Here is a 27,940-nt window from a genome sequence, read left to right as displayed (position 1 = left end):
GAACGTGTGTTGCGGCGAGCAGGTTGGGGTGGGGGGTGGGGGGGGGGGGTAGGTAAATGAATTTAGCTCGTCCTTATTTTAGTTCATATAAAGCACTCAGGACATTGTTTGGAAAAGGTCTCTGGCTTTGGTTCAGCCTCCATCAAAGTTTACAACACCGACGCTGCCGACAGCGGAGCCCAACGGATACTGATGAATAAATCTGATAATATGTCAACGTCTTTCTCCAACACAAGTGAGCTGGAGGCTTCAATGCTGACCTGGGAAATAACAGTTTGACAATAACACAATTCTTAGCAGGAGCTTAACTTACTGGAATTCTTTTCTGGAGCTTTCAGCCACACCTCATGGTCCTCATCAGCAGATGGTTTGTGTTCAGTTGCAATGATTATCTAGAGCCGGACTAAAACTGGCATCTACTGTATCCACTGATGGTTACAAAAACCTAAACATGTGGGACACTTAACAGCCAAACAACAAACCATGTGTCGGAGCAATATGTAAGACATGTTGGGACAACTCATTCTTGGGTTCTCACCTAGCTGGTAGCTGTTCTGGAGCTTTTCAGCTGCATCACATGATCTTCCTCAGCAGATGCCCTGTTGTGAATACTAAATGTTGAACATGTAGTATTTTAAAGACTTGACTGAGAAGTTGAGATGAAGAGACTGCTGCGGAAGATTTGATTTAAACCGAAAGCGCCAGAACCGCTACTGAAGGACATTGCTGTGCGATGTTTTTGCCAAGTTCTTCAAACACATCTTTATGACTCAAGTTCTAGTTGTTGGTTACCGTATACAGCGATCAGACGATTTATTGGCTCTACTTTCATCATCTTATTAAACAAACCATTTGCAGATAGAGGCCAGCGCTCCCCGTGTGAACACCTTGTGATTCTTATCTTAAACAGAGATTCTTCAGCCATCTGGAACATTTACTGGATGCACATTGTTCTCCATCTAACGGCACGCACGCAAATACCGATACCGGCATACGATTTATCAGTCAAGTTGTACTAATTAACATTTTTGAGAGTCAAAGACAAAAAATGTCATACAATGCCATAATGATGAACGTGATGTAAAACACTGGAACCCGTCCGATCACCAACATGGACGTCATGCAGTAACCGCAGCGCTGCTCACAGAAGCAAAGCGGCTGCCTGCCTGCTCTGGTCATCATGCACATGGAGACCAGATGGAAGTCACATTATTTGTGCGTGTGTGCGCGCGCGTGCGCAGGCTGGGCCATGCAGATTGACGGCTATAGGAGAGGACGGTGGATTGAGCCTCAAAGCTTCAACAGGTTGTGCTTGAACTTGTTGATGACAGAAGGAGATGTGCTTGTGTTCATTATTATTTTTTTTTCTGGAGGACAGAGACGTTCGGTTCGTATTTTGTGTGAAATGAGATGAAAGCTCAGCTCAGTCTAGGGTGGAGCCGTACACTCATCGGATGTGTTGGATTCTTGTTTCACACTCGGGGACAAAACGTCTGTAATCTCTTCAGTCAATATGTAAAGTGAAAAAGAACTCAAGGCACAAACAAATACTGCAACATGGAATACAGTTGTGTTTAGGGCTCTCACACACTTTAGAGACTTTAGATGTGAAGAAAAGGGGCTGCAGGGACGGGCGGAGTCAACTCCCCTCCTCCTGGCCGAGGACGAACACCAACTATTGAGAAAACTGACCCGAGACCCCGTTTAGCACTCTACTGGACCGGAGCTTTGTCTTCAGCCAACCAAACGAGATACCAAGCGGATCAACTAGACAACACTGACCCCGTCGTCACACCATCCAACACTCACAAGCTGCTCTCTGAGTTGTGCTGGTTTTTTTGCAATTACCATAACAGAGAAAGTGGTACTTGATTGAGCAGCTGTGCTGAACCATAAGCACATTGTCTGCTTTAGACTTTCAGCAGATAACTACACACCGTTAACTACATTAGACACATCATTCAAAGCTAAAAGCCTGCGCCTTGTTTGCTAAATGCTGCCATTGAAATACGACACTTATCAATGGCCTGCACCCAGAATGCACCTGTGAAAAACATCTGTAACCAATTAGATCACTTGAACTCAGGTGTGCTCTTTGGTGGGAGGACGTCACTGTGTCTGATGCCGAGTATTGAGAATAAACACATTGACTGCGTGTGTTCACATATGTGTTCTATGTTTACAGCATGCTACAAATGAAACCTTTGTGTGAAGAATTAAGATGTTGCACAAATATCATTTTTTAGAAAAGTTGATATAGTTTTGAATGACGCGTTTCATTTTGAAAGTGATGAAAGATATGGTGTGTATGTTTTTGTTTGTAGAGTTTTGACAATAAGCGCCCTTGTTTCGGAACTTGTGTTTCAGCAATTGCAAAACAAAAACCTATGAAGAGAGAGAAGAGAATGAAGTAAACCTTCTGGCCTCATGGACTAAACTGTCCCAGTCTGAATCCACCCAACCAGCCGATCACCAGGAGTCAGGCACACTCCAGCTTACTGCTGCCGTCAGATCACAGCCACTCACCTATGAACAGCATATGCTAACATGTGATGCTAAGCTAAGAAAAGGGACCCATCTGCTAAACCAGAGTTAAAGCTCTGCTGTGACAGGAGGTTGAGCCTTTAACTCTGTAAGCACATACAGGTTGCTATGACGATACAGCGTGGCTTGAAGACGGCCTTCACCAGAACACTCCAGATGTTACCTAGAAGTCTTGAAGAAACTATTTAAAAGCTGGATGTTTTCATTTAGTTTAGTGTTTGTTCAACATGAAACACATTGACTTTATCAAGACTTTTCTCCGTTCTTTGGGTTACACGTCGACTGTGGAGCACGAGAGGACTGAAGGTCCACACGACGGGCAACTGATGGACAGATGGTCCTTTTTTGGGAGTATTCCTTTAAACTCTTCCATTCTCAAATTAGTCTCAGATTAACTTTGTCCATCAACTAATTGATTAATCGACAAATTGTTTCCTCTGAACAGAAACAGCATCCTCCACCTGCTGCCTTTAAACATGTATGTTTAGCAATAAAGTTCAGACCGAACCAGAACCCATCTCACAAGGAGGACCATTTACTAGCTACTCTAGAGCTTTCAATCACTTCATCAGCAGCCGGGTTTTAGATCTTCTATCTATCCATCTATAACTCCACGGCAACGGGGCAAACTCTATCTGTTGATGAAGACCATGTGATATGATCAAAAGCTCCAGAACAGCTAATAAATAGACCTCATGGAGCCTTAAAAAAAGACACTTATGACAGTATAACTCTGCACAGCACACAGCTATCGTGGTGCCTGTAGGTACGTGTCTGTCAGTGTAGACACGGTCCCTGCAGCAGTCACACGGAGACCCTGTAGCTCTGAGGTTCTTACATGTCTTTGGTCACCAACGCCTCACAGTGAAATGAAGGACCACAGCTCGGCACAGTGTATAGGGGCCTCTAATGCAGCAAGCATCAGGATGAAACAGTGTGACAGAAGATACGGTCTTGGTTGTGACTCCAACATCTCAGTGTCCACACAACTACTCATTGTCAAATTCAAAAGCTAGAGGTGCTAGTGAACACCAGAACATCTGCCTACACGTCTCTCTCTCTATCTTTATAGTGCTCAAAGCTTGAAGGAAATTTAACTTTTCACAGCGCGTGCCATTCAAGAACAGCAGTTCTCTCATTCTGGCCCTTCTGATAAGAACACTACGGTCCAGACACACAGCATCCAGCCCAACCCCACGCTCCAGCGCATGGTACAGTACAATGAACAGCTTTATCACATAATCCAGCACTAAACCATCAGAATAAAAAAGATCTAAAAGTGAAAACACATCTGAGACAAAAAGGAAACATACACTCTCAAATGAGCGTTGGCCACGCCTCCTCCTGAGGAGCAGCGCTACTCCTTCACACAGTGCACCTCAAGAGAAGAAGAAAAGCACAACAAAGGCAAAATGAAGAATATGCACATCTCTAACTGATGAAATAACTTATGTTTGAAAAGAACACAAAATAAATTAAGGCATGCAAAAGATAAGGTCAAATCTTAAGATTTGGATATTTCTGTTTTAAGCCAAACATCCTATATTGTTAGAAGATCTTCCTGTTCGGAAGAAACCACTCACTCTTATTAAATCCTTAGAACAAAGGTAGCTGCCAAAATAAAATTCAAACCCACTGGAATATCACTGTAATACGCCCGAGCATCTGAAGGCCCATATTTACATATTTGTGTTCTGTGTTCGAGCTTTTACGAGGCCGATATTTACATACATGTTCATGCGGATTCAGCAGCAGTGCAGCGAAAAACAAGCAGCGAACACTTGAGTGACATGGACAGGAGTGCTCCTTCGAACATCCCGAATCAAGAGAAAATAAATACCACGTATCAAAAAATAATGACAGAAACCCGATAAATGTACATCAGAACATTAAGGTCACCCTCGCTCACATCCCTCCTGTTAACAAAGGAATACTGTGGCCTGACAAAATGATATGTATAAAACAAAGGATAGTAGAAAGTCTGTTGGCTTGTAAGGTGACGGTGATACATCAGAAGTGAAGCGGTGCGGCGCCGAGCAGAGGGAGCTGTGGTTCTGCCACGTTAAGGCTTAGCAGCAAACATCAGAGCTGAGACGCTGCTGCTCCCTCCAGCCTCAACCAACTCATGTCAGCTCGTAGTAGTTAAGCCGGCACGGACGAAAAGACATGCAGCAACTCACCCATCGCACGCACGCATCGCACGCACCCAGCGCACACACACACAATCAACAGTTCACGTTGAGAGACTTGCCACTGCCTCTTCGTTTTTCCTCTTTTTTCTCTCCTCGGTTTGGATTTTCATCTTTTTTTCCCCTCGCCAAGGTTTCTTGGCAGCATTTGGTGGTGCACCTCTTCACCCCTCCCTCTCCTCTCGTCCACCTGGAGCCGGGGGTGTGGAGGAGGGGCAGTTCAGTAGTCTGCGATGGGGGCGAGCTCGGGGCTCAGGTCCACCGTGATGTTCTTATAGAGGCTGCTGAGGGACGTGTGGGGGCTGTAATGGAGGTTGTTGAGGCCGTCCAAGTGTTGCCGCTCTTTGGAGTACCTCAGCAGTTTATACCTGCAGACACAGTCACACACTCCGATCATTGGTGTCCACTCCGTATGCCCCGCCCCTACTGTCCTACAGGACGGACACTGTGGCGTCAGGAGTAACCAATGGGCTTGGAGCTCACAAAAAAGTTTCATTAAAAACTAAATGGCTCAATGGGGACTATTTTCATCAGTGGATTAATACACATTAGGTGTTCTAGCACATAATTGTGGCGGTAAGTAGCGATGAGACACCAGTTTGATGTCTCACTGTGTGGAAGAGATCAGGCTCGACTTAAACATGGCTTTCCTAACTTTGTAAAACAAAAGGCAACAAATAAAGACATAGATAGAATGTACTTAATTGTTATTTATTGTGATAGTAAAAGAAAATGAAAAGAGAGAATATTAAAATAGTATGTGATTACAGATGGGCCTATTCACTGATGCAGCTATCTGAGTGCGAGTGCATCTCTAGATGTGAGGCCACACTCAGTATGAATGGAGCTCTATGGCACAGAGCAGGAAGAGATGTCAGGCTGTGGTACTGATCGGACCTTTCATTGATTTCATGACCAAAAGAAGAAATGTCACCAGCCCACTTTAAGGATCACTTATGTGCTACCCTCCTGTGACTCTAGAGGGAGTTCCATGTATTCACTGAGAGAAGGAACAACAACAAACAACAAGGACAAGCCCTGGAGCCAGTATCTAGTGACGTTAGATGAAAGAAGTTGGTGTAGTTTGGACACGCGACACTCCGTTCAGTATTCATTTGAATGAAGACGCAAACAGCGCTTTGTTGAAAGGTGGGGGCGGGCCCTCAGGGCTCTGTGGAGTGAGTCCAGCATGTGGTCTGTAGCGGTTCACTGTTGCTGCTGGATATAGTAACATGACAACCACACTCCTCTGCCCTCCCCAGGCGTAAACAAGTGACCACTGCACTAGTAATTCACATGAAAGTCTACTTTAAAACAGAGACCTCGTTGAAGATCGGAGACAAAAAAGCGGTCTTACCTCCCGAGGAACTGCACCTCTCCTCTGTGGTGGTGAGGGATGGACTTGTACTTGCCGATCTCTCCCTCTGGTCGCGTGACATTCAGACCAGCATAGTGAACCCTGAGGAGAACCAGCACAGGACCAGTATGAGTCAACCCACTGTGCTTCAGTTTGTCTACCAACAATCTGCTGATGGAAGCATGATGAAGATCTACTTGCAGGTAGTTGCAGTAGCACATACCAGAGTAGTACTAGTAGTACTAAATCACTGAACTGATACTTAATGTGGGGAGAAGATGAATCTCAAAATGTTGGTGCAAGTATTTATCAAGAGTGTGAGAGGAGGATCAAGTCAAGCACTTGATCACCTTTCCTAACAGACTGTAGGGAGCCCCTCACATAGCTCTGCAGGAGAGGGGGGGCAGACACAGGAACACATACTGAGGTAAAGGGTTTTAAGGATCCTTTGACAAAAACAGAATCATTTTTGAGGCAGAACATGAGCTCGCTCCTCAGAAACGCAGAACTTCAGCTGTGACACAGCGACCATTCTGTCGGATCCGACAACTTCAACCTTCATAAAGCAAACTGTTTACTGCCAGTTACTCTCTCAGCTAAAGCCTCGGAGGGACTCTGACGTTAAATAGAGAAGAGACACCATCTGTGTTTAGATTGGTTCCACACAAGTCTCACTTTCACAATATAATTCTTACTGCCACCGGGTCGCGGTCTCTCGGGACCATGAAGGTTCTATTCTTTACTAGTTTTACCAGCATTCATCATGACACGAGATCCAGACTTCTAGTTCAAACTGGGATTCTTACAGTTGTTGTGCTTTAGTAGACATGTTGCTAACACGATGAACCAGGAACTAACCCCAACAAGGAAGCCAGGACCAGCCAGAAACAAACGCATCAACATTTATTTTACTGAGACAAAAGAAACACACATCTAGGATTCATTCGCCATCTTTCAATTCAACTGTAAAGTGAACTTTGAGCAAACTATTCAAATCTGGCACAAAAGAGACAAGAGAGGCGTTGACTCTTTAGGCTACATGAGACTGTAATCCACCAGTGAACAGAGCAGAAGAAGTAGAGGTTGTGAACCAGAAACTGAACAGGCCTCTTTGACCGTCTACGAGAGAGAGGTCTTCAGAGATGAGTTGAACTGCTTGAGTTGTAATAGTTCTCTCATGTCAGCTAGTATTTCATGTTGCTCTCTGTATGGCAGCACGTTATGGAATAACCAGGAACAGGTCATCAGTTGTGCGAGTCAAATGATTGTGCGTGTATGTATTTGACAAAAGGTGTTTCCATAATACAGTTAGTGCAACAACCCTTATCAACAAAGGACAAACACTTTATGTCAAATGTTTCCATATGGCTTTTCTACTTCAAAATGTGCATAAGAACACATGTCTGCTTTCTATATCTACAGCGGTGAAAACAATAGAGTCACTTGTAAACACTAGGGGGGGGGTGTCTAATACTAGTGTGCAGATACCTTCAGTAGGTCACCATGGACACCACAGTGAGTGGTCTGCTGTGGACTACATTCACAAACACAATAGAACATGTTGCTGGTGAGAAACTTCCATCGTTAAACGACTGCTCCACAGACTCAGCAGCTCGCTCCTAGGACCATGTGGGACCATGTGGGACTGGAATGTGAAGCAGACATCAGAGAGAAACTAGTGCGTCAGAAGGTGAAGAGCAGCAGACAGTGGAGACTGTTATACTAGTATGTTCTGTAAGTCCATCAATGCACAACCGTCTGCATCACCATGCATCTTAGAATCATCTCTAGTGAGCTCCCCACCTTCAGATTCTATTACTTTTGAATCTTGTAGTGTTCAGACTCAAGTGACATCACTCGAGGACATTTATCAGGCTTCACAGTGCCCTTATATGACTGTCTCCCCACACATGCAGTAGTTCACCACAACACCTGGAAACACACACTGATGGGAAAAACAGTTTCCCTTCATCTTCAAAAAGCTGAGCTTGGTCTTTGTTCATCCTCCTGGCCATGGCCACCATCATCTTTCAATAACAACAATGATAGTAGAATACTCTTTAATAATGATACCTTTGTGTCTGAGGAGAGCCTGCTTCAAGCCCATTGTCAGGTCACTTGTGGACCATCAAGAGGAGACAAAGCTGCTGCTGTCTGCACAGCTGGATGTGAAGCCCCTCCTTCCTCAACGGCTTCCCAAACTACAACACAACCACCTGAGTGACTCAATGAAGGGTTCTGGTTACTTCTCTTTAGTACACTCACCTGTTCCACAAGTCATCATCCTCTCCTCCCCAGCCCCAGAATGCATTGGGAAAGCCATTGATCTTGCGGAACTGCTCCACAGTGAGTCCGCTCACACCACCAAAGAACTCGCTGTACGGAAGACTGGAAACACAAAAATGGATCATATATATATACATAACATGAATCTAAGTGATCTGGATCATTCACCACATGTCCAAATATTTCATGCTTCAACTCTCATGTCTGTTTGTCAACACTGTAGAAGAATATCTGCATGTGTTTCACACACAGTTCATTTATATTCTACACATTCTCAACGCTGACGACACACTCACATGTACATGTATTTGTCCAGCTTGGCAGCGAAGTGACGTGGCATCTGACCACAGCCGTAGTAGTTTCGGTCGTTCTCAGGGATGTGGTCCACGTCATGGAAGACCAAGCAGTCCCAGTCCAAGTCCTTCATGGCCTCCAGGAAGCCCACGTTGAACAGCATGGCTCTGTTGAAGGGCTGGGTCCCACTCTATACACACACACACACACACACACACACACACACACACACACACAGGTACTTGAATGTCATGTATTTGTGTGTAATGTCAGTGCCCTCCTTCACAATCCACAAAGCCTGAGAACAGTTTCATTCAGCAAAACTGCACTGACGGAACATAATTGAGAGTTTGGTTTCACTTCACAGACTTTACTGTTTTTCTCTCATTTACTGCCACACTACGTTCTCTCGTCTATGTTGGTGTTTCGCTGAGGAAGAGACACACACGCACACTGTCGCAACACACACTAGCTACTCTGTTTCAACAATGTTAGACTGAAAAAAAACATGCATGCAGGCAGAAAAAGATTCACATCTCTAGTAGATTGCAAAAATACATACAACATACACAGCAGTACACACTCACATTACCTGTTCGATGACGTAGAAGGCAAACTGCAGCCGCTGTCTCTGCAGCATGGGGATGAGGTGTTGGAAGAGGATGGGCAGATGTTCATGGCGGTTTCTAAATGGAATCAGGATGGCCACCTACAGGACCAGCATGAGTTAGATCCATCTGGTTTCTAGGTTTGGTTGTTTTCCCAGAAGAATGTATTCTGCATAACTGACATAATACTTGATATACATTACATACGACTGTACTTTTGTTTACAGGATATAAAATGAGTAGACTGCATGAACCCACCTTCCAACGAGGTCTACAGTCCTTTGGTTTCCAATGGCCTCCGAAGTCAATGTCAAAAAACTTGGAGAACTTGAGTTCTATCTCCTCCATAGGGATCTCCGTCATGTTCACTTCCATAAGGCCCTCTGTGGAGAGGGAGAGATTATTCCACTGATACATCAACATTACTTGCTTCTGCAAATGTCGGCACTTTGCAAAACAAATCGGAATCAGCAGGTCATACTTAAAAAAAAGAAAAATCTGAATTGGACAACACATTAGCAATTGGTGCATCTTTACTTTCAAGCAGCCAAACTAGTATCGGGAGTTTCCTTCCCACCCTGAGCATCACATAAGAGCTAAATGGCCTGCCGTGTGAATGGACCCTCTGAGACAACTCTTTGTCTCTACTCACTCATAGAAGGTAATCGCTGTGGGCAGGCCAGGTTCTGGGCGTAGGTGAAGTTCTCAGGGAGGTACGTGGTTGGCTGCACCAGGTATTCACTGGAGTTACTGCCGTCAGGATAGTCTGCAGCAGAAAGCACCAACATCAGTTACAATACTTCAAACCACACCATCTACATCCAATGATAGAGCTCAACGTTCACTTGTTGGTCATTATGACCACATGTCTATTTACTTCTTTTTGTAGGCTGTAGATAGAGTTTTCTCCAAGTGACTGTAAATTGATACTGCAGCACGATTACCTCACTTACAAAATACTTCTCTGTAGATGTTGGGAATATTACCATATTGTCATGGAGTTTTAGCACACAATCACATACTTCAGAGGTGAAAGGTACAGATATGACGTAGCCTCCTCCTCCTCACATCACACTGAAGCTAGTGAGTTACATGCAGCCGCTTTATTACACCATCTATTCATCTGGTGTTTATTACAACACAAGTTATTCTCTTTTTTCCAGAGGATATAATAATAATAATAATACATTTTTAATTGAGCACTTTTCATAATTCTCAAAGACACTTTACATTAAAATCATCATATAAAAGAAAGCTATACACCAACACTGTAAAACACATAATATCGGTCACACCTTAAAAGCAGTTCTGAACAGGTGGGTTTGATTTGTGATTCGAACATGGAGAGGTCGGTGCAGTCTCGGATGTGTTTGGGGAGGGAGATCCAGAGGGAGGGGGCAGCTATGGAGAAGGCTCTGTCACCCCATGTCCATGTCGGGTGCTTGGTCCTGAGCGGAAGGGAGAGGAGGCCTCAGAGGAGCGGAGCCGACGGGATGGAGTGTGGTGGTGGAGCAGGTCGGTGAGGTAGGAGGGGGCCTGATTGTGGAGGGCTTTATGAGTGAGGAGAAGGACTTTGTATTGGATTTGTTGTTGGATGGGGAGCCAGTGGAGGTTCTGGAGAACAGGGGTGATGTGGTTGCGGGAGCGGGTGCTGGTGAGCAGGCGAGCAGCAGAGTTCTGGATGTACTGGAGTTTATTTAGGATTTTGGATGATGTGCCGTGGAGAATGCTGTTGCAGTAATATACGGTATCACAAACACTACTACTGGTCAGCTAGTGGTTCACAGTATTGAGATACTTCCATCTACCCTCCATCTGATTGGTCAAGTCTTGCCTATTTTCAACAAATCGTGAAATCATGCTTCTTTTGAAATAAATAATTGATCCCCTGTGTTTAAACTTTAACCTTGATGTTATTTATAGAGAAACTGAAAAAGATCAACATTACTGCCTGAGATACATTCAGGACAGCTCTTTGTTGTGTTGAGGGTGTTTTGTAGATGAGGCACTTAATGTAGTACTAAATCACAGTTGGATAACCGGCTTGCTTTTTGTGGTTGTCAATATAACTTTCTGGCATAATTCCATTGCTTCCATTTTAGTAATACACAGACAGAGACAGAAAGAGACAGCAAGGGCCCTGCAAGCCTCAAACAGCTGTTTCTATGCGCCTCCCGCTGCTGATTTTGACAGATTCATTCATAAATTCAAAACATATTCAGCACTCCGATTGATAAATGTAGTCTTTGATTTTGAAACTCTTGTTATTTAGCCTTTCTGTGGCCGTCCAGTAAATTTGTATAGCGCAACTTAGTCTACATGGTGATTTATTCACACACAGAGGAGATATTTATACAGATCAGGATTTATTGGGAGAAAGCAGGCGGTTCTAAGGAGAATCAGACATTCAGAACCCCTGGATAGTCAGAATGGAATCATCCATTGTATCATGAACACATTTCTTCGTCAAATCCGGCTCCTTAGATGGAACTGTAGTAGTGGACTACCCAGGGTCACTCCTATTTAAGCCAACCCCCCTATAGTAAGAAGTGATTGTGTGTGACTTACCCGTCCCGTTGAGCGTACTGTTCTTGTTGGTGTACAATCGAATCATCTGGCCGATGGTCCTCACATTGTCTCTCAACATGATGCCCTGAGCCTGCACCATGAAGAAGTACGTGTTGGCTGACAGAAAGACAAGGAAAAGAAGTTGGTCATTGGTTTGACTTATCGCATTAAATACACTCCAGTACATTGGCTTAGCGTAGCACCGTAGACACGGCTGTTACATGGCCTCACTTATTGTACAACATGACTTAACATGTACAGGTTACTGTTTCAGTCACAACAACTAACTCATCTGCAGCTAGAAATACTGAATGTCATTCAACATGAATCAACAGTTAAAGAAATATTAGAAGCTCAATGCTGTTTAAAGTGACAGGTGCGCTGACTTCCAAGCATGACGTATTGTAACTGTGTGACAGTAACTATCTCAGCTGTCTAGAGAACATCCACCGGAGCTGTTCAGGACCACAACCTGTTTTCTAGTTCTTTACCCTACACATTTAAAGATACACCGAGTTAAGGAATTCTGCTCAACAAACACAATTTAAGTTTCTTCAATATGTCCGTTCGGTTTGCATCGTTGTTTCCCAAAGTCCCAAAATGATGGGAAGAATGCAGTGGTGTAAGGTCTAGGCCAGAGTTAGATTGAAACAGATTAAACATTGGCTTGTGAAACACCTGTTCTTCTCCTACAATGACAAGTCAAAAAGTCTGCTGTGGGAAAAGTGTATCACACACACTCACAGGTTAACCAGTGATTGAAATGTGTGAAACTACACCAACCAGCAACAAAAACAGAGTGAACGTATTCATGATGCTTCTCAAAACCCAGCAGTGGCTAAAATCCCTCCCAGAGTGTGATGGTATCGTTCCTCTGAGCCCCACAAACCAAACTGAGTCAGATTGACCAAACTCCTAATTGCACAAACTTGTTGTAAATCACTCGTTTCACCTCAATAATCGCGGCATGTTTGTGAGGTTAGATCATGAGCAGAACCAACACCATCCAACTGCTGTAAGGGTTAGTCAACATGAAGCACACAGATGGACAACAGAACATTTCTCTTACAGGTGATGACTATCAGGGCTCATAACAACAAAACACATTGTTTGGCTCTCTGTAAACGAGTGAAGAGAAGAACAGAAGAAGGCATTAAAAGCTTCTATGTGCCACTAAAGAACAGATGTGTGTGTAGAGACGCCCTAAACAAGCTACTTGTAATCAGACTGCAGGGCTGATAGATTCAACTTCTATTGGTTCTCTGTCCCACCAAACACATCCTCCCTCCTTCATGAGGATACAAGAGCTTCTGAAAGCAAAGCTTCACCATAGAAACCATTTGCATTTTCAACTAGTGTTTGGGAGTTTGAACAGGATGACACTCCCTCACTAGTAAGTTTAAAGAGTTGCCATGTCACAGGCTATGCATTAAGGTTGTGCTGATAGCCGATGCCTTTGCCAAAGTCAACAGGATATAATATGGCTTCATTTTCCAATGATGCATCAAATTATCATTATTAGCATAGCTTTGGCAAATAGAGCAAACTAAATATAGAGGACAAATACACTACCACAGTAATGACATGTAGCTGCCCTGCTCATTGGTTTGTCACTACAATAGTCCAACACACCCACAGAGTTTAAGGGGATAGCTACCACGGTATCTCTGCAGGGTAACACAGTGTACATCGTCATAACCCTAATGTCAGTCTTCCTATTGGCCAGTGCACCAGTTTCAGTGTAAACGAGTCAACAGGAGCGTGTTTGGGGCTGATAAGCGTCCTATCACAGAGCAGCCAGGCGGTCTCTGCTGGGGAGCAGGTGACAGGGTTTACAACAAAACAGGCCCAGCAGCAGAGGATGCTGCCCTGTTCAGCCTGACAATCAGCTGGTGAGTACAGTCAAAAGGTTTGCTTCAACAATCCCTGACACCAGAACAGCATCATCCTCAGCTCAGGGTTAAAAAAAAGAAGGCTAAATTGCTTATCAATATGTTCTCCGCTCCCCAACGGCACACATGCTTGAGAAGTCACAATTAGTCACAGGGAAGGCAGAACAAGCAAAGCATGAAATGACTGTCCCGAGTTCTCAAATGTAATCCTGGGCAGGATGTTGAATGGAGCGAGGAGCACAGCGAGCGGCGCATAGTATATTACTTATATACACACACCATGTAGAGCAGTCAGAGACATGCTGGAGGCTACAGCACATTCGGAGTTCTGCAACAAGCTAGCATTCACAGAGGACGCCTGAGTCCATTCACACCACCTGCTGTTTCTCACACAGCTCGGGCTAAAGAGTTTCCTGTACGGCTTGCATGCGTCACCTACACCGTACCTAGCTAGCTACAGCAATGAACTGCGGCCATTATAAAACCACGTGCAAAGTGCAGATGTGTGACAACGAAAACCCCAGTACAAGCAGTCTGAGCAACGTGTTGGGCCAGACGAGCCTTCAGCTCCAGTGCTCTCCGTCATCGAGTCTCCACATTCGTTCTGCTGCTCCACTCAGACATTCAGTCTGCATGTCTCTACATTACACCGAGCTGCAATAAAACAGCACGGATGTTGTCAATATTTCATATCTGTGGAGTCATGGGTTCCCGTCATGCAAACTTCATCCTTTCAACTTTAAAAAAAAGCTACAACCTGTGGCCTCTGCGGCTAAAATGACAATTCTCAAAAGGCAAGGTTGGAAATCTTCTTCAAAACACTTTTTTGTTGGAATTCTCGTAACATGGCGACAGAAATCAATGAATCAAATCCTGTGAGTACCAACAGAAGCCATGATGGTTGTTTACATTTATAATGATCATTTTGGGGGAGTGGCTTCGGAGGGAGGGGCGGGCCATCAGTATTGCCAACTTGGCCCCTTTCTTGCTAGATTTAGCGACTGTTGGAGTCAGTGCTGCTAGCTCCTCTCATTGCAGAGAGTTGGCAACACTGGGCTGGGTTTGTCTGTTAGATGACTTTTACTCTGGCCAGTTTCTCAAGGATACCAACCCTACTACAAGTTGTGCAAGAGTTCATACACAACACAAGTTATAATTGTCTTTGTGACATCTTTATTTCAGTAGCATGTTGAATATGTTGCCATATAAGTGTAATTGGCAGAGTATTAAAATACATAAGGGTAGTTTCACTTCTTCCACCTTTGGTAATAAACACCAATACAATTCTGCCTTACATGTGGAGGTCCAAATCACATAAACAGAGATTTACTTCACTTACTTTGTCTAAAGCAATTCAACAAAAGAAGCAAAAATATAGCACCTCATCCACACCAACTAATAGACTAACAGTAGAACACAAAGCCTTCCCGTCTCATCTCCGTACAATCAGCTGGTGCTCTGACAAAGAAGTCTTCAATGAACTCTCAAATCTGCCTTTCCTCACAAGCATGTCGACCACTGATCGCCAGTAAAACCTGCATCATCAGCATAGAAACACACACACGCGCACGCACACACACCTCCAGCATGTGACCGCCACAGGAAAATAACCTAGTAAAATGTCAAATCAACAAAAAGCACACAGGAACCAGCCCAGCCCACCACTCCAGCATCGGATTTCATGACAAAGAGGATGTACGCATTCACACCAGCAGGAAGTTATTCCTCAGTATTATTTATGGCAGAGCATTGGGGGATCTAGACCAGGACACGCATCTGATTGGTCAAACGTGGGGCTGCAATGCATTACTATACTGGATGATTATATTGCTCTATCAGGAATGGAGTCTTGTCAATTATATCACATTATAGACTTCACGTACATACAACCAGTGTACCAAGACATTTAGTAAAAATCTGAATATATAAAAATACACAGTGAGGCAGGATGAGCAGAGTTCAGTGTCTCATATTAGTTATAATATTTTATCAGATCATTCTTCACCAGCAAGACCTGTAACATCTCTCCCATGCGGGAAACGCTGACTCGTCTTCAATAGAAATACAACACTGGACACACCTGGGGACGGTGAATACTGGGACACATGTTGACACACTCGGACCAGTAGACCTGTAAAGCCCAGTCATGGACCTGTCCGACCTGCCGGGTCGTTGTGTGGAGGTCGCCTGGCTACAACCCTCACATTAACAGTTCATTCATTCACAAGTCAGCTGTGCAACGCCAGCGAAAGCGCATCTCATCCAGAAATCCCACGCACAGCAGATCACACCAGATCATTCTTCCGTCCACTTGTCAGTGGGAGACGGATTTTGTTTAAAAAAAACAAAAACATCGCAAATTAGCTAGCTAGCTGAACACCACGGCCCGGTGGACCTACAGCTGTGGGCTAGTTAGCCTATTAGCTCATCTATTTAGCGGTAGCGTGCACTGTGACAGCAGCCAGAGCGTGCTGAGCTGCGGATGATAATCCCGACATAATCCCATTAACTGTCGCCTGGTGAGGCGATTAGTGTAAACCTCCGTTAACTAACCTATTCCAGGAGCCACATAGATGAAGTAGAGACAAGTGGTGGACATGGAGAAGAAGAAGATGAAGGCCAGGAACGATCGGTTGGACATTCGCAGCAGCCGCCTCCAGTTCACCATTTTGGCTTAGGCCTGCTTCTCCTTCGCCGATATGAATCCCATAAAATACTTTTTGGAGTTTAAAAAAGTCCTCGAATTGATAGACGACAGTGTCACAGGTGTGGGCATGGAACAAATGTGCACCGTCAAAGCCCAGAGATGCAGCGCGGAGAAGGCGAACGCTGGCGGTGCTAGCTGGCCTGCTTTCCCCTGCCAAGAAATTTCCAGATGGAAAAAGCAGGCCTGTAACGTTAATATCAGGCAACTGCGAGCCTCGTGGAGCACCACCGGTCGGGCATGCTGGAACCGCTATTCTACGGTAGTCGGGAGTTCAGCGGCAATACTAGTTAAGTAGACTCATGGTAGTCTTCCATGCTCACGGTGTCGCCAGCGCAGCTCTGATCGCTAGCACTGAAGGTTGGTCATTGAGAGGGGGCAGCACCGCTCTGCCTGCACCCACACAGGCTACTGTCGACCGGTGCGATGTTTCCAACACGGTCGGCGCACTACTTCGTCAGACGGCGAACACGGTCCATTTCCAGTCATGCCACCGGGAGTCGGCACGCTGCTTCCGCACGATTGTGGCATTCAAACGGCATAAGTGCAGGGAAATATGCGCTAGATAAAGTCAATAAAAGAGAGGGCAGGTCTGCCTCCTTCTCATTTTACTGCTGGCACTGCAGAGACCGTTTCCGGTGGGCGGAACGACCCTCCTCTCCGCGTCGCCATGGAAACTTGTGTCGGAGTGTCTTCCCTCTCCTCCCAACCAAAAGTGTAACATTTCAGCTAAAACTTAAAATTAGAGCGGTCAAACTGACATATACAATTAAATAGAGTATTATTATTATTAATACTAGAGTATTATTGATTTACTTACTTTACTGGGGCAGAAAACAGACCCCACCAATGGCAGGGAACAGTTAGGCAGTAAACGTTTTCAAGTGGTCCCTTTAGACACATCTTAACATTTGGTTTGCAAGCATTATAACATATTTTACAGTCACAGATGCTCACAGGGGAGCCACAACCTCAACTACAGAGGTGCCTGCTGATATAAAACCAAAAGCCATGACTGAATTTCATGAATTCTATGCTGCTTTAGTGCAGCCTCTACGCTACCTTGGCTGAACTGTCAGTATGAGAGACCAGGAATCACACACTGATATGTTGGTTTATTCCTTTACAGTTCATGTTGCTAATTAGATTAATACCGTACACTTAACATTTTGAGTTCCACAACGATCCTGTTTTATTGTGTTAGCTGATTCATTGTCCTTCACATCGCTAGTTGGCCATTTCCTTAAAAAGACAAACATCCAGCTTTAATTTGAAGGAGTACATCAATTGTAAGGAACAAAACAATTACTGGGAACAAGCTTACTCAAGTAGATGTAGACATGTACATGCGGTTCATTCACGTGTCCGTTTCTGCGTAATTTTACATACAGACATGGAATGTTTACTTTTTTCCCTCGCTGAGTCAAAACCATCTCTCGGGAGTTGAATTTGAGTTGTCTACAGATTTGTGAGATGTGCGTTCCAGCTTCCATTGCAGCTGCCTCGGAACCCAGAAACAGACCTTTGCACTCACTGCCCTATCAGGAGGCAGCAATCAGAGGCTGCGGTCGAATGATTTTTAAGAATCACACTTGTCTTTTCCTAACAACTTTTCCTTGAACTCAATGGAAAACGTCACATGGTCAAGGAGAGATGTGAAGGAGGAGTCATAAGAACTCGTGCTAAGAGAATCCCACTGCACTTATGCAGATGGCTGTTTTTTGTTTGTTTTTTTAGCAACTTTATTCGAACACATATAGCTACAATGAGTAGGCTACAATGACAGACTCAATGCTGTACAGTTACAGTCAGGATTCCTGTCCAAACAGAACCTCTTAAGTCCTCAATAGTGTAAAGTTAAACAGTGACGGTGGATGTTATTCACGGCCAAATGGTGCGTCGCTTTAAATGTTGCTGCTGCAAGGAATAGTGGGACGGCATTATCTCCTTTCATATCGTAAAAGATGGCCCAGTGTACCCTATGTTACAGGAGATAAGGAATGATTCACTGAAGCACCTCTCCTTAGCATTTAGAGAAGCCGGCCAGCTCTTATCATGGCTGCAACTCCAGTTGGGAACCTTCCTCAGCAAAAAATACTTTTTTTTCAGCCACAATATATAAAACACCAGCCTGGTAATGAAGGAACACGTCACCCAGTGAGTCGCTGAGTCACACTGATGGTGTTTTTAATAGAGCTCTACGGCACAGAGCAAGAAGAGACATCAGGCTGTAATTCACACACAATACTTGTTAGCAGATACAGTTACTGTTGCTTATGGATCAGCACATGGGATTTATTGATAAGAAGAAGGAAAAGAAGAGGTGATCTCTAGCCTTCACGGTGTGGTGTGGATCACTGGTGTGCATCCATGGCCACGGCTGTGGTGGTGTAGGAATACGGACTGAGCAACAGGGCCAAGGTGTAGTGACGATGGCCTTCAGCGTGGGCCTCGAACACCACCTGCACACACACACAATCACACACAATCACATGGGTCAGAACATCCAGCACACACACAACGCCACAGGAACAATGACCTATACAGTGGAGGGTAAAGTCATGAGAAAAACTAATGCTACTCATTTAACCTTCAAAGTCATGCTTTCCATGTTTGACAACACCCACCTCAAAATGCATCCATGTCTGAAGCTTTACAGATCAATATGTTTCAAACTTAGTGGTGCAGCACATGCTAACAAGTAAAGCAGACAGCCTTAGTTTGTCTGCCACAAACTGAATGCGGATAATGTGACGTATGAATCACAGTGAATGAAGGAGAGAGAAGCTACTAGATGACGATAACAGAGGACTTTTGGCCACTCTGTTCTGGGAACTGTTAACCCACACTGCAGATAAACAGCAGAATAGCAAACATGCTTGAATACGCAAATGTAAATACTTCTGCTTTTCTGACTACAGCACAGACCTGATGTGCTGCTTACAGATATTATCAGATAACAGAAGATGAGCCATTACTCCACACAGGTTATACGGTATGGTGGAGGTGAGAGAGGAGGCGGGGCTTTGAACTTCTCCCTCTGCTGTATTTTCTGTCACTGTATGTATGAGCAATCAAGTGCAACACTATGTCTTTCAGGAGAGACTCTGACGCACGCCTTTCCACTCCATCTTCCTGTTCATTTATTCATCCTTTATTTAACCAGAAAGGTCCCAATGAGATACAATATCTCCTCCGCTAAAGAGTCCAAGATGGGCATCAAGTAAAAAGTTTCATATACGGGTACAAACAGGGACAGATAACATGACGATGAAAACATACAGGAACAACACCGTTCACATGTACAGAGAGAGGGTAGAGGTTATAAGTTATTGCATGCCTTGGAGCTCGTTCCAAGCTTGCAGGACGTGAAAGCAAAAGGCAGATTCACCGTGCGGTCTGTTCAGGCATTATTATTAAAAGTAATATCTTGGTAAAATGGATATGTAATGCTGTAATTGACCCAGTGACGCTTTTGCAACAAAAATGAACAACTGGTTTTGTCTCTGTTAACACAGTGAAGTCCATTTCATAATATTCAATGATGTGTTTGGAAGCTTGCACCAGTTACAAACCACAAAGTCAGCATGATAGAATACATGCAGTTTTTCTAAAGATATTAAGATGCATGCATTAGAATGACGTCATCATAGTTTAATACTGGCAACAAGGTACTTTGGACTATTCTGTTTCTAGCAGCCTCCAGTTGGGAACCTCTCTCATACTGACAGTTCAGCCAAGGTAGCCTAGAGGCTGCACTAAAGCAGCATAGAATTCATGAAGTTCAGTCATGGCTTTTGGTTTTGGTGTGTCACCCCAAGATGGCACCATCTTTTCACCCCTCTGACAAATATCAGCAGGCACCTCTGTAGTTGAGGTTGTGGCTCCCCTGTGAGCATCTGTGACTGTAAAATATGTTATAATGCTTGCAAACCAAATGTTAAGATGTGTCTAAAGGGACCACTTGAAAACGTTTACTGCCTAACTGTTCCCTGCCATTGGTGGGGTCTGTTTTCTGCCCCAGTAAAGTAAGTAAATCAATAATACTCTAGTATTAATAATAATAATACTCTATTTAATTGTATATGTCAGTTTGACTGCTCTAATTTTAAGTTTTAGCTGAAATGTTGCACTTTTGGTTGGGAGGAGAGGGAAGACACTCCGACACAAGTTTCCATGGCGACGCGGAGAGGAGGGTCGTTCCGCCCACTGGAAACGGTCTCTGCAGTGCCAGCTAGGTAAAAAAAAAAGAATCTACACCAAGCAAAACCCTAAAAATGTCATAACTTCTCTTACATATGTTTCAACCTGAACTCTTACTAAACACTAAGATCTGCTTGCTAGCTTTCTGTTTGACAAAAGTCACGCTGGCCCACTGACCAATCACGGCGCACGTTAATGCAGACGTACTTAGAAGGCTACCTCAGTGCTACTGGCACGTCAAAGAATACGCCCAACATGTCAAACTAAAGATCTGATTGGTTGAAGACTATGACAATCAACAATATCGTCCCCATTCACTTAAACTGCAAAGGCTCTCTAGCGGGCATCGGGCCTCTCTCCTTACATAGAGACATAGGGGCTGAATCTGATTGGATAAAAGCTCTCCTTAAAACAAGCTGCACTGGAAGCAGAGCAACAGAGGAAGACAGGAGCTGTGCAATGAGAAAATAAGATTATGGGAAAAATAATTATAATACATGTAGTGTATTTCTGAAAAATTATTAAATGATAAAATAGCTATAACTTTGTGATTGTGTTTAGGCCAGCAGAGAAGGCCTAGATGGTCCTGACAGCCCCCCACTGGCCCATTCACACCCATTCATACACTGATGACAGGACTACAATGCAAGGTGCCAACTGCCCATCAGGACTCTAACTAACATTCATACACCATTCACACATCAGCACAATTACAGGAGCAATTTGGTGTTAAGAGTCTTGCCCAAGGACCCATTGACATGGACTAGCAGAGCCAGGGATCAAACCACCGATCCTCTGATTGAAGGACGACCCTGCTCTACCACTGAGCCACAGTCGCCCAACAAGTCCACGTTGATTTATTTGTCACCTAACTTCTGTACTTAAGTAATCCCACTCCTGTAATTATTTCAACCCAAAACAGGATATTTTTTTGAAAACTTAAGTAAGTAGTTTTTTTGTCTAAAAAAGCGGAAGTGTATTTTGAAAAAAATGTATGCACGTAAGGAGCAGAAATTGGAGTTGTATTGACTGGTTCATACTCACATCAGCTACTTCATGGAATGGTGTGCTCCCCTCATTCTTCCAGTAGGTTTTGGTATCAAAGTCAACTCGATACACGCCCGCTGGGAACTGCTGCTCTGTGAGGAGATCATGGACCTCTCCAGCGGCATCTGTCACTCTGCAGTGAGAAACAGGGACATCTGTCTGCATGGTTTGTACTTATTAAACGCATCATGAGAAGAGATATGAGCTCTGATTCATACTGTGCATACCCAGTAGCGATCTGTGTCCATCCCCCGTCAGCAGTCCTCTGAAACACTTTGAGTGGCACGGATCCGGCTGGAGTCCCTTTCACGGCATCCAGGACTTTCACCATCAGAGGACTCTTGGTGTCTGAACCCCCATGTTTGTCCTGCAGCACAGACACAAGCCAGGGCGATACCTCATTCTCTGTTCCTCTTCGTCACACATCCACATGCTATTACCAGGGCTGGTTCAATGTATATTCATATATATATTCATATATGACTGTGATGTAGTGCTCCCGTACATTGGACTTTAAAGTTACCTCAAGGTAACACCAAGGTTACCTCTACTTTCATTTTGTGTTGATTTTGGCGCTCCCTGTGGACAGTTCTTTGGAGCACCAGAGTCTCTTCAGAAAACCTCTAATTGTACTGCAGGGTCTGACAGTCTGCCCCGTTCAGTCCACAGTTGAGAACTACCTACCTTTGCAAATGTGCACCATATTTTTCTCGCAAGCCAGTCAGAGCAGACTGGGCTTTTTCTGGAGTGGGGCTCGAGCCAGAAGCAGACTACACAGCTTTCAAAGTGGTCAGATTGCTGTACTGTTCACGTGACACAATTTGCTATATTGTAATCAGGAGTCTTGAAGTTGTTGTGTTTTTCACTCTACATGACTGAGGTGACAGGGGTCACACACTACAGGATCCTTTATCTGGAATCCACAATGAGGTCTCCAAACTATGTTTTATCAGGAAAACACGTGAGAAGTGACATGGGCGCAGCCATGCCTGTTGATGTTGTCATTGGTACGCATGTTCGCATAATAAGCTTTACTATTTATCCTGTGTAGATCACTAACTGTTTTATGAGGGTGTTGGACGTTCATGCAAACATCCAACACCCTCGGTGCAACAACAACGATAACATTATCATATTTTTTCAGTTTAGCTAGTTTGTGCTTTGCGTCACTTGTCGATGTCGACAAGTGTGTTAGGTTATTAGCAAGTATGAAAACGAAATCATTGATATCAATAAAAGTATTAATATCAATACGATTAATATAAACATATATTAACAAACACTGGGCACCACCATGGGATCAGTGACCAATAACCAAATTGTAGATAAAGCCTCAAAATGTCAATAGTCAAAGTACTATTCCACATTCAGAGTGAACAGTGAAGGTTTGAATTTCAGCACAGGCTATATGATATCCAGCTATTATCATAACACATCTGCACAATTAATCACAAAAACGGCTGCTTAAAATACAACAGTTTATGTACTTAACATTACTGATTAAAACCAATAATAATAATTAAAAGAAACATATATTATAAAACTACAAGCATACTACCTAAAAGCAACAAACAATCACGTGGTGAGGAGTGTGTGTGGGCATGTGTGTGTGTGTGTGTGTGTTTGAGGGTGTGTGTGAAAAAGAAGGAGGGAAGACAAAATGGTGGACATAGAAGTGACTATGCCATGTGAGACGTAGTCACTGGGGGAGGAGAGTGGAAAAAGAGAGGGGGGAGCAAGAAGGCGGACATATTCACATAAAGTAATCACGTCATGAAATACTCCACAATGGCGACGAGGGAATAAAACACACAATAGAGGCCGCTCTTACACGATGTGTCCATGTGTGTATGAAATAAGCGCCTCTATCCAGGGACCAGAGTTACACTGGTTGGGCGAAGTACGCGGCAAACAAATCCTCCGTACGAAAGCAATGATTTTGACATCGGAAGTTAGGCGGAATTTTTCCTTCTATGACCGGCAAATGTTGACCTGAATAGAAAGAGAGCGGGGTGTAGATGTTTTCTTTTTGTTTCTCTTCCTCTGAAGAATATGGGGATTCCATCAATCTTCCTTCTGCAGGTAAAATGGCAGAGCACAGGGCAAGTAACGGTTTTCTCCTTCGGGATACAAAAGCAGTCTTCTGTTTGTCCAGCACAGTTAAGATGTCGGCGACTGTGGCTAAGTGGATAGCAGGGCCGTCTTTCAATCAGAGGGTTGGCGGTTCAATTCCCACATGTCGATGTGTCCTTGAGCAAGACACTTAACCTCTTCTCACTCCTGCATAATTTGCCTAAAACGCCTATCAACCGCGTACCCAAAGTAAACTGACAGCTCTTATTGAACCATTGGGAGTACGTGTATGGTTTTAGTCTTTATTGAACGGCAACACTCTGAAGTTTCTTCACAATCAGTCAGAATCACCGTAAGTGCTACTAGCATTGAGCTAATGCGTTTTCAGCACAGTGAAAGAGAAGCATTTTATTTCCGCCTAGATTTGTTTTGGCCAACAGATGGCAGCAGCTATCTATGGCTGGGACTTACAGGCTTGAAAAGACTCTCCTTCGACAGCCAACAGTCATGACACCTAGTATAAGTTAAAATTTGATAACAACACGAAAAAAAATTAATATTTTACACGTGGCTTACTAAGAGCGCAGCCGCGTAAAAACTCATTTGGAGGTTCGTGTTACCACGTCTAAATGCATGTACTACGATAAACTACCTGGCCGAAATTCAAACTATAGTTTATTTATGTCAATGTATGGTTAACTACATCATATTTAGCCATTATCAACTTTCACAGATTCATGAAAATTCTCATGAACCAGACTTTAGTCTTCACACTCTGTCCCAGGAACTTGACTCATGGTTTCCAGTTCAGGTTAGAAAACTTTCCCAGCATTCAATCTGATAAATCTGCATATCCCTGGCTTTGTAATTTCATTGGCTATGTGGAGCCTGAGTTTGAACAGGATCTGTTGCGATTGGCTCGAGCTATACCCAAAGAAGTGAGGCGGGCATTGTCTTTCAAAGCGGACTCTCGTTGGCTGTTCCAGACTGTGGCCGGGCTATAGAAGCTCCTATTGGGTCAAATGAGGTGTCAATCTAACCGGCGGAATGCAGCCTCCATTTTGTGATGAAAATCTCAGCTCTGTTGACAGGGAACGTGAAGTTATGCCCGAAATATGATCGGAGTTATCATATCTGCTGGCTAATTTGAAATGATGCAACAGCCCCCCGTGGGTCTTAATGAACGTACTAATGTGTTTTGGACTAAATCTTTTACTGGATTCGATCGAGTGGACCCTTAGCCACCTAGCAAGACCGTTTTTGCTGGACTAGCATGCACAAGGGGGACGTTATGGATCATAATCGGTGAGTCACAGCGATATTTTATCAGCTATTTTTGGAGTGCTTGTTTGACAGAGACGTTAACTGTACCTGCTGTTGTTATTGTATCTTGAAATGGTTTGCATAAATCGAATTACAAGAACCGTAGCTTTCTAATGAGATATCACATTAATACTCATGTTACAGGGCAGTTGTGTGCATAACACAAATATGGAGGATTGCTCCCGTAGCTGTGCCTACGGTGTAGAAATGTGATAGAATCTGAATTGTAAGTCGCTTTGGATAAAAGCGTCTGCTAAATGACTGTAATGTAATGTAAGACTCTCACTTAGGGTTTTGATTTAAGAGCTCATCTCCTTTGAGCAACACACAGCCGGCACAGAGTCAAGGTGAGCACTGGTTTGTATAGCCTTGGTAACGTCATGGCCGTGTCCCAGGGACTTCCTGTGGTTCACTTGGCTCTCATCTAATGAGGCACCAGTAAACTGGTTTGACCCAAATCTCACACATAGGAAAGATTTTGACACCCGATGGTGGTAGGTGCAATTAAACCAGCCCCAGGTAGGCATGTTTCCTTTGTTTCAGCCAAATAGTGAAGTCCCAACAATGTGGACTGACTCAAATATTTCTCCATGCTCTAGTCCAGGCTAATAAGCCCAGCTGAGCAGCAGGAACAGTAGGTTACACACTGAATGAAGTGACTGATTCATGTGATGTGTCACCACCCACGTCAGCTTCGGGCCAATAGAAACTCTAATATGTTTGATTTATTGGCGCAATTGGTCCCCATCTTGAAGTATGAACTTTGTAATGATAGGCTACAGCACAATTTTAAAATGTATAGCAAATAGTTTCCTATAGTCTATACTACATCAGCATAATATCAGTTATTGGTTTTGGTGCGCCAGGCCAAGATTTCAAGGCCACCTCTATGAAAAGCTTCTGTGGGCGCTGCTGAGTTGGAGCCTTCTCATACACATTCAGTCCAAGCGTCTTTGGTTCATCAATACTCAATAAATATTACATTTGAAGCAAAAGCATTCAGCTTCAGGTTGTGCTCTTTAAATTCCATTTCATCTATTCAGCATTGTTTATTTGGGTCAGTGAGTTGAGTGAACACAATCGTTCTACAGAGCTGTTATCTCTTGTGTTTACAGTGCAGTGGGAGATGAACAGAGCAGCATGTACATTACGAGACTGAACCAGGTGCAGGCAGGTCACTGAACCGATTCCTGCTCCACAGATTCATTTGGTCTACTGGCCTGCACTGTGTGTTCATCACAGTTTCTCTTTTAGTAGTTAGTTCAGTCAGTAATACTCATTGTGTTAGTGTTGGTACCAGCCGAGACAGCGTATTATTATGATAAAACCTGGTCCTGGTGTCACCTACTGTTGCAGGAACTACCACAGAAGAAGTTCTGTATATGTTGCCAGGTGTTTATATGTTTATTTTTTTCACCGTGACCACAACTTTACAAGAAGCAGTCACCAAACTTCACAGGTGTGTTCAGATCAAATTGAAAGGCAGAATTTGAAGATGTGTGTGGTCTGAGAAAGGGTCCCAGAAGTAGGAGGGTAGGAACTTGACGCCAATGGTCCGATTTGGCACAAGTGTGATCCCATCACAAGATGTTCTCTAGTTAAAATTGTAGTCATTTGTTACCCGTGGTGTGTTCTTATACATCGTATTTAGAAACTCTGGGTCCACTCTAATCTTCAGAATAAGGAGGTATAGCTGAGGAACAATGGGGTGAAATATGAAATACCAACACACTTTTAATGGAGCTCTAGTTTCCTTACTTACGTGTGTTATGATGATCAAGCCTTGTCTAATATTCCTACAGGAACCTGGGGAGTATGTGTGGGAGGGATCAGGACTTTACAGTGACCCTCAAAGAGGATCATGTCAAATCAGGAGTTGAAATTTGTCTATCTGATGAAAACATTATTTTACAATAATTACGCTTAAATACTCAACATGTTGTCGGAAGATAATACGTTTTTCTTGCACCTCATACTAAAACCCACAAACTGTGGCATCAGCTTCTCTTATTTGAGTTCTGTTGGCAGAATTAGACCGATTTACAATGATAACAAATATTCAAAATCTATTCAGACTGAATATGAGACCTACACTCTGTTCGGCAAGAACGGCATTTTCTTAAAATGAACTGACGTATTTGCATTTCTAATCATTAATTACCCCATTATTGGACACAGACACACTGACCGTGGGGGTGGGCAGGGTGTTGCAGAGCAGCACAGCGGAGGCCAGGAGCAGAAAGCGCAGCGGTTGAAGCATCATCGACTGGTGACAGACGGACAGACGGACACACAGAAATCACTGGTGCTCACACTTCACCTGCTGTCTCAGGCCTTTTATAATGCAGCTGTCCCCCCCCACACACACACACACACCTTCTTACCCACTCTGCTGCCAGCTCTGTGGACCACGTCAATACCTGGACAATGAATAACTCAGACCAAATCTGTTTAATATCCCCTGTTTTTAAAAATAAATCTACGTGACATTTCTGTAAAATCATAATCTGAAAAGTATCAGTACAATGTGGTGGAGTAGAAGTATAAGGTAACATAAACTGGAAATACTTAAACAAAAGTTGGATACTTGAGTGGATGTGGTGAGCTGTTTACTGTTGGGACAGAGTTTTTCTTTGCAATACTTTAACCAACCCACCAGAAGGTGGTGTGACAACCCCAGGAACCGCTCGCACTGACTCCTCCTATACACCAACTCTGACCTTGGTGAGCATTTGTATAAGATAAGAAGAATACATTTGTTGATTCAGAGTTTAAAGAAGTTTGTTCTGGCTCTACATGTCCCATGATGTCATCTGCAAACATTGCAGGAGTACATACCAGGTAGAATACCC

General features: G+C 43.8%; 2 protein-coding genes across 4 annotated transcripts in view; both read right to left on the bottom strand.

The window, feature by feature from the left end:
• The window catches only part of b4galt6 (UDP-Gal:betaGlcNAc beta 1,4- galactosyltransferase, polypeptide 6), an 18,120-nt gene extending 1,045 nt beyond the window's left edge, over positions 1-17,075 (bottom strand). Inside the window, exons 1-9 of one of the 3 annotated variants that reach the window (XR_004213885.1) lie at positions 16,292-17,075; positions 11,847-11,963; positions 9,931-10,044; positions 9,537-9,661; positions 9,263-9,379; positions 8,673-8,860; positions 8,356-8,478; positions 6,091-6,192; positions 3,858-5,101 (exon numbers count right to left, since the gene is read on the bottom strand). Coding sequence is in view for 2 of the 3 variants with exons in the window: in XM_031877712.1 (XP_031733572.1) it covers positions 4,954-5,101; positions 6,091-6,192; positions 8,356-8,478; positions 8,673-8,860; positions 9,263-9,379; positions 9,537-9,661; positions 9,931-10,044; positions 11,847-11,963; positions 16,292-16,406 (1,149 nt within the window). In the remaining variant the exon portion in view is untranslated. Of the gene's footprint in view, positions 1-318; positions 5,102-6,090; positions 6,193-8,355; positions 8,479-8,672; positions 8,861-9,262; positions 9,380-9,536; positions 9,662-9,930; positions 10,045-11,846; positions 11,964-16,291 lie in introns of those variants that run through there. The other 2 variants (XM_031877712.1, XM_031877713.1) reach the window with 2 other exon arrangements.
• A 1,721-nt stretch (positions 17,076-18,796) lies between these two features.
• ttr (transthyretin (prealbumin, amyloidosis type I)) lies at positions 18,797-27,389 on the bottom strand. The gene is made up of 4 exons (XM_031877711.1): positions 27,277-27,389; positions 21,920-22,059; positions 21,690-21,825; positions 18,797-18,904 (listed from the first exon to the last, which is right to left on the bottom strand). Exons 1-4 carry the CDS (start codon positions 27,349-27,351, stop codon positions 18,797-18,799), a joined length of 459 nt encoding a protein of 152 aa, XP_031733571.1. The 5' UTR covers positions 27,352-27,389.
• Between the last annotated feature and the right edge of the window lie 551 nt (positions 27,390-27,940).

This window comes from Anarrhichthys ocellatus, unplaced genomic scaffold (genome assembly GCF_004355925.1).
Source record: "Anarrhichthys ocellatus isolate YVR2014 unplaced genomic scaffold, GSC_Weel_1.0 scaffold145, whole genome shotgun sequence".
Lineage (NCBI taxonomy): Eukaryota > Metazoa > Chordata > Actinopteri > Perciformes > Anarhichadidae > Anarrhichthys > Anarrhichthys ocellatus.
The sequence above is the reverse complement of the archived record's forward strand: the minus strand, read 5'-3'. Positions and strand labels throughout refer to the sequence as shown.

Coding starts and splice junctions, on each gene's coding strand:
- ttr (XM_031877711.1), bottom strand. CDS start 27,351: ATGATGCTTCAACCGCTGCGCTTTCTGCTCCTGGCCTCCGCTGTGCTG. Junction 22,060..27,276: donor ACACCCTGCCCACCCCCACG/GTCAGTGTGTCT, acceptor TCTGTGCTGCAG/GACAAACATGGGGGTTCAGA. Junction 18,905..21,689: donor CATTCCATGAAGTAGCTGAT/GTGAGTATGAAC, acceptor GTGTGTGTGCAG/GTGGTGTTCGAGGCCCACGC.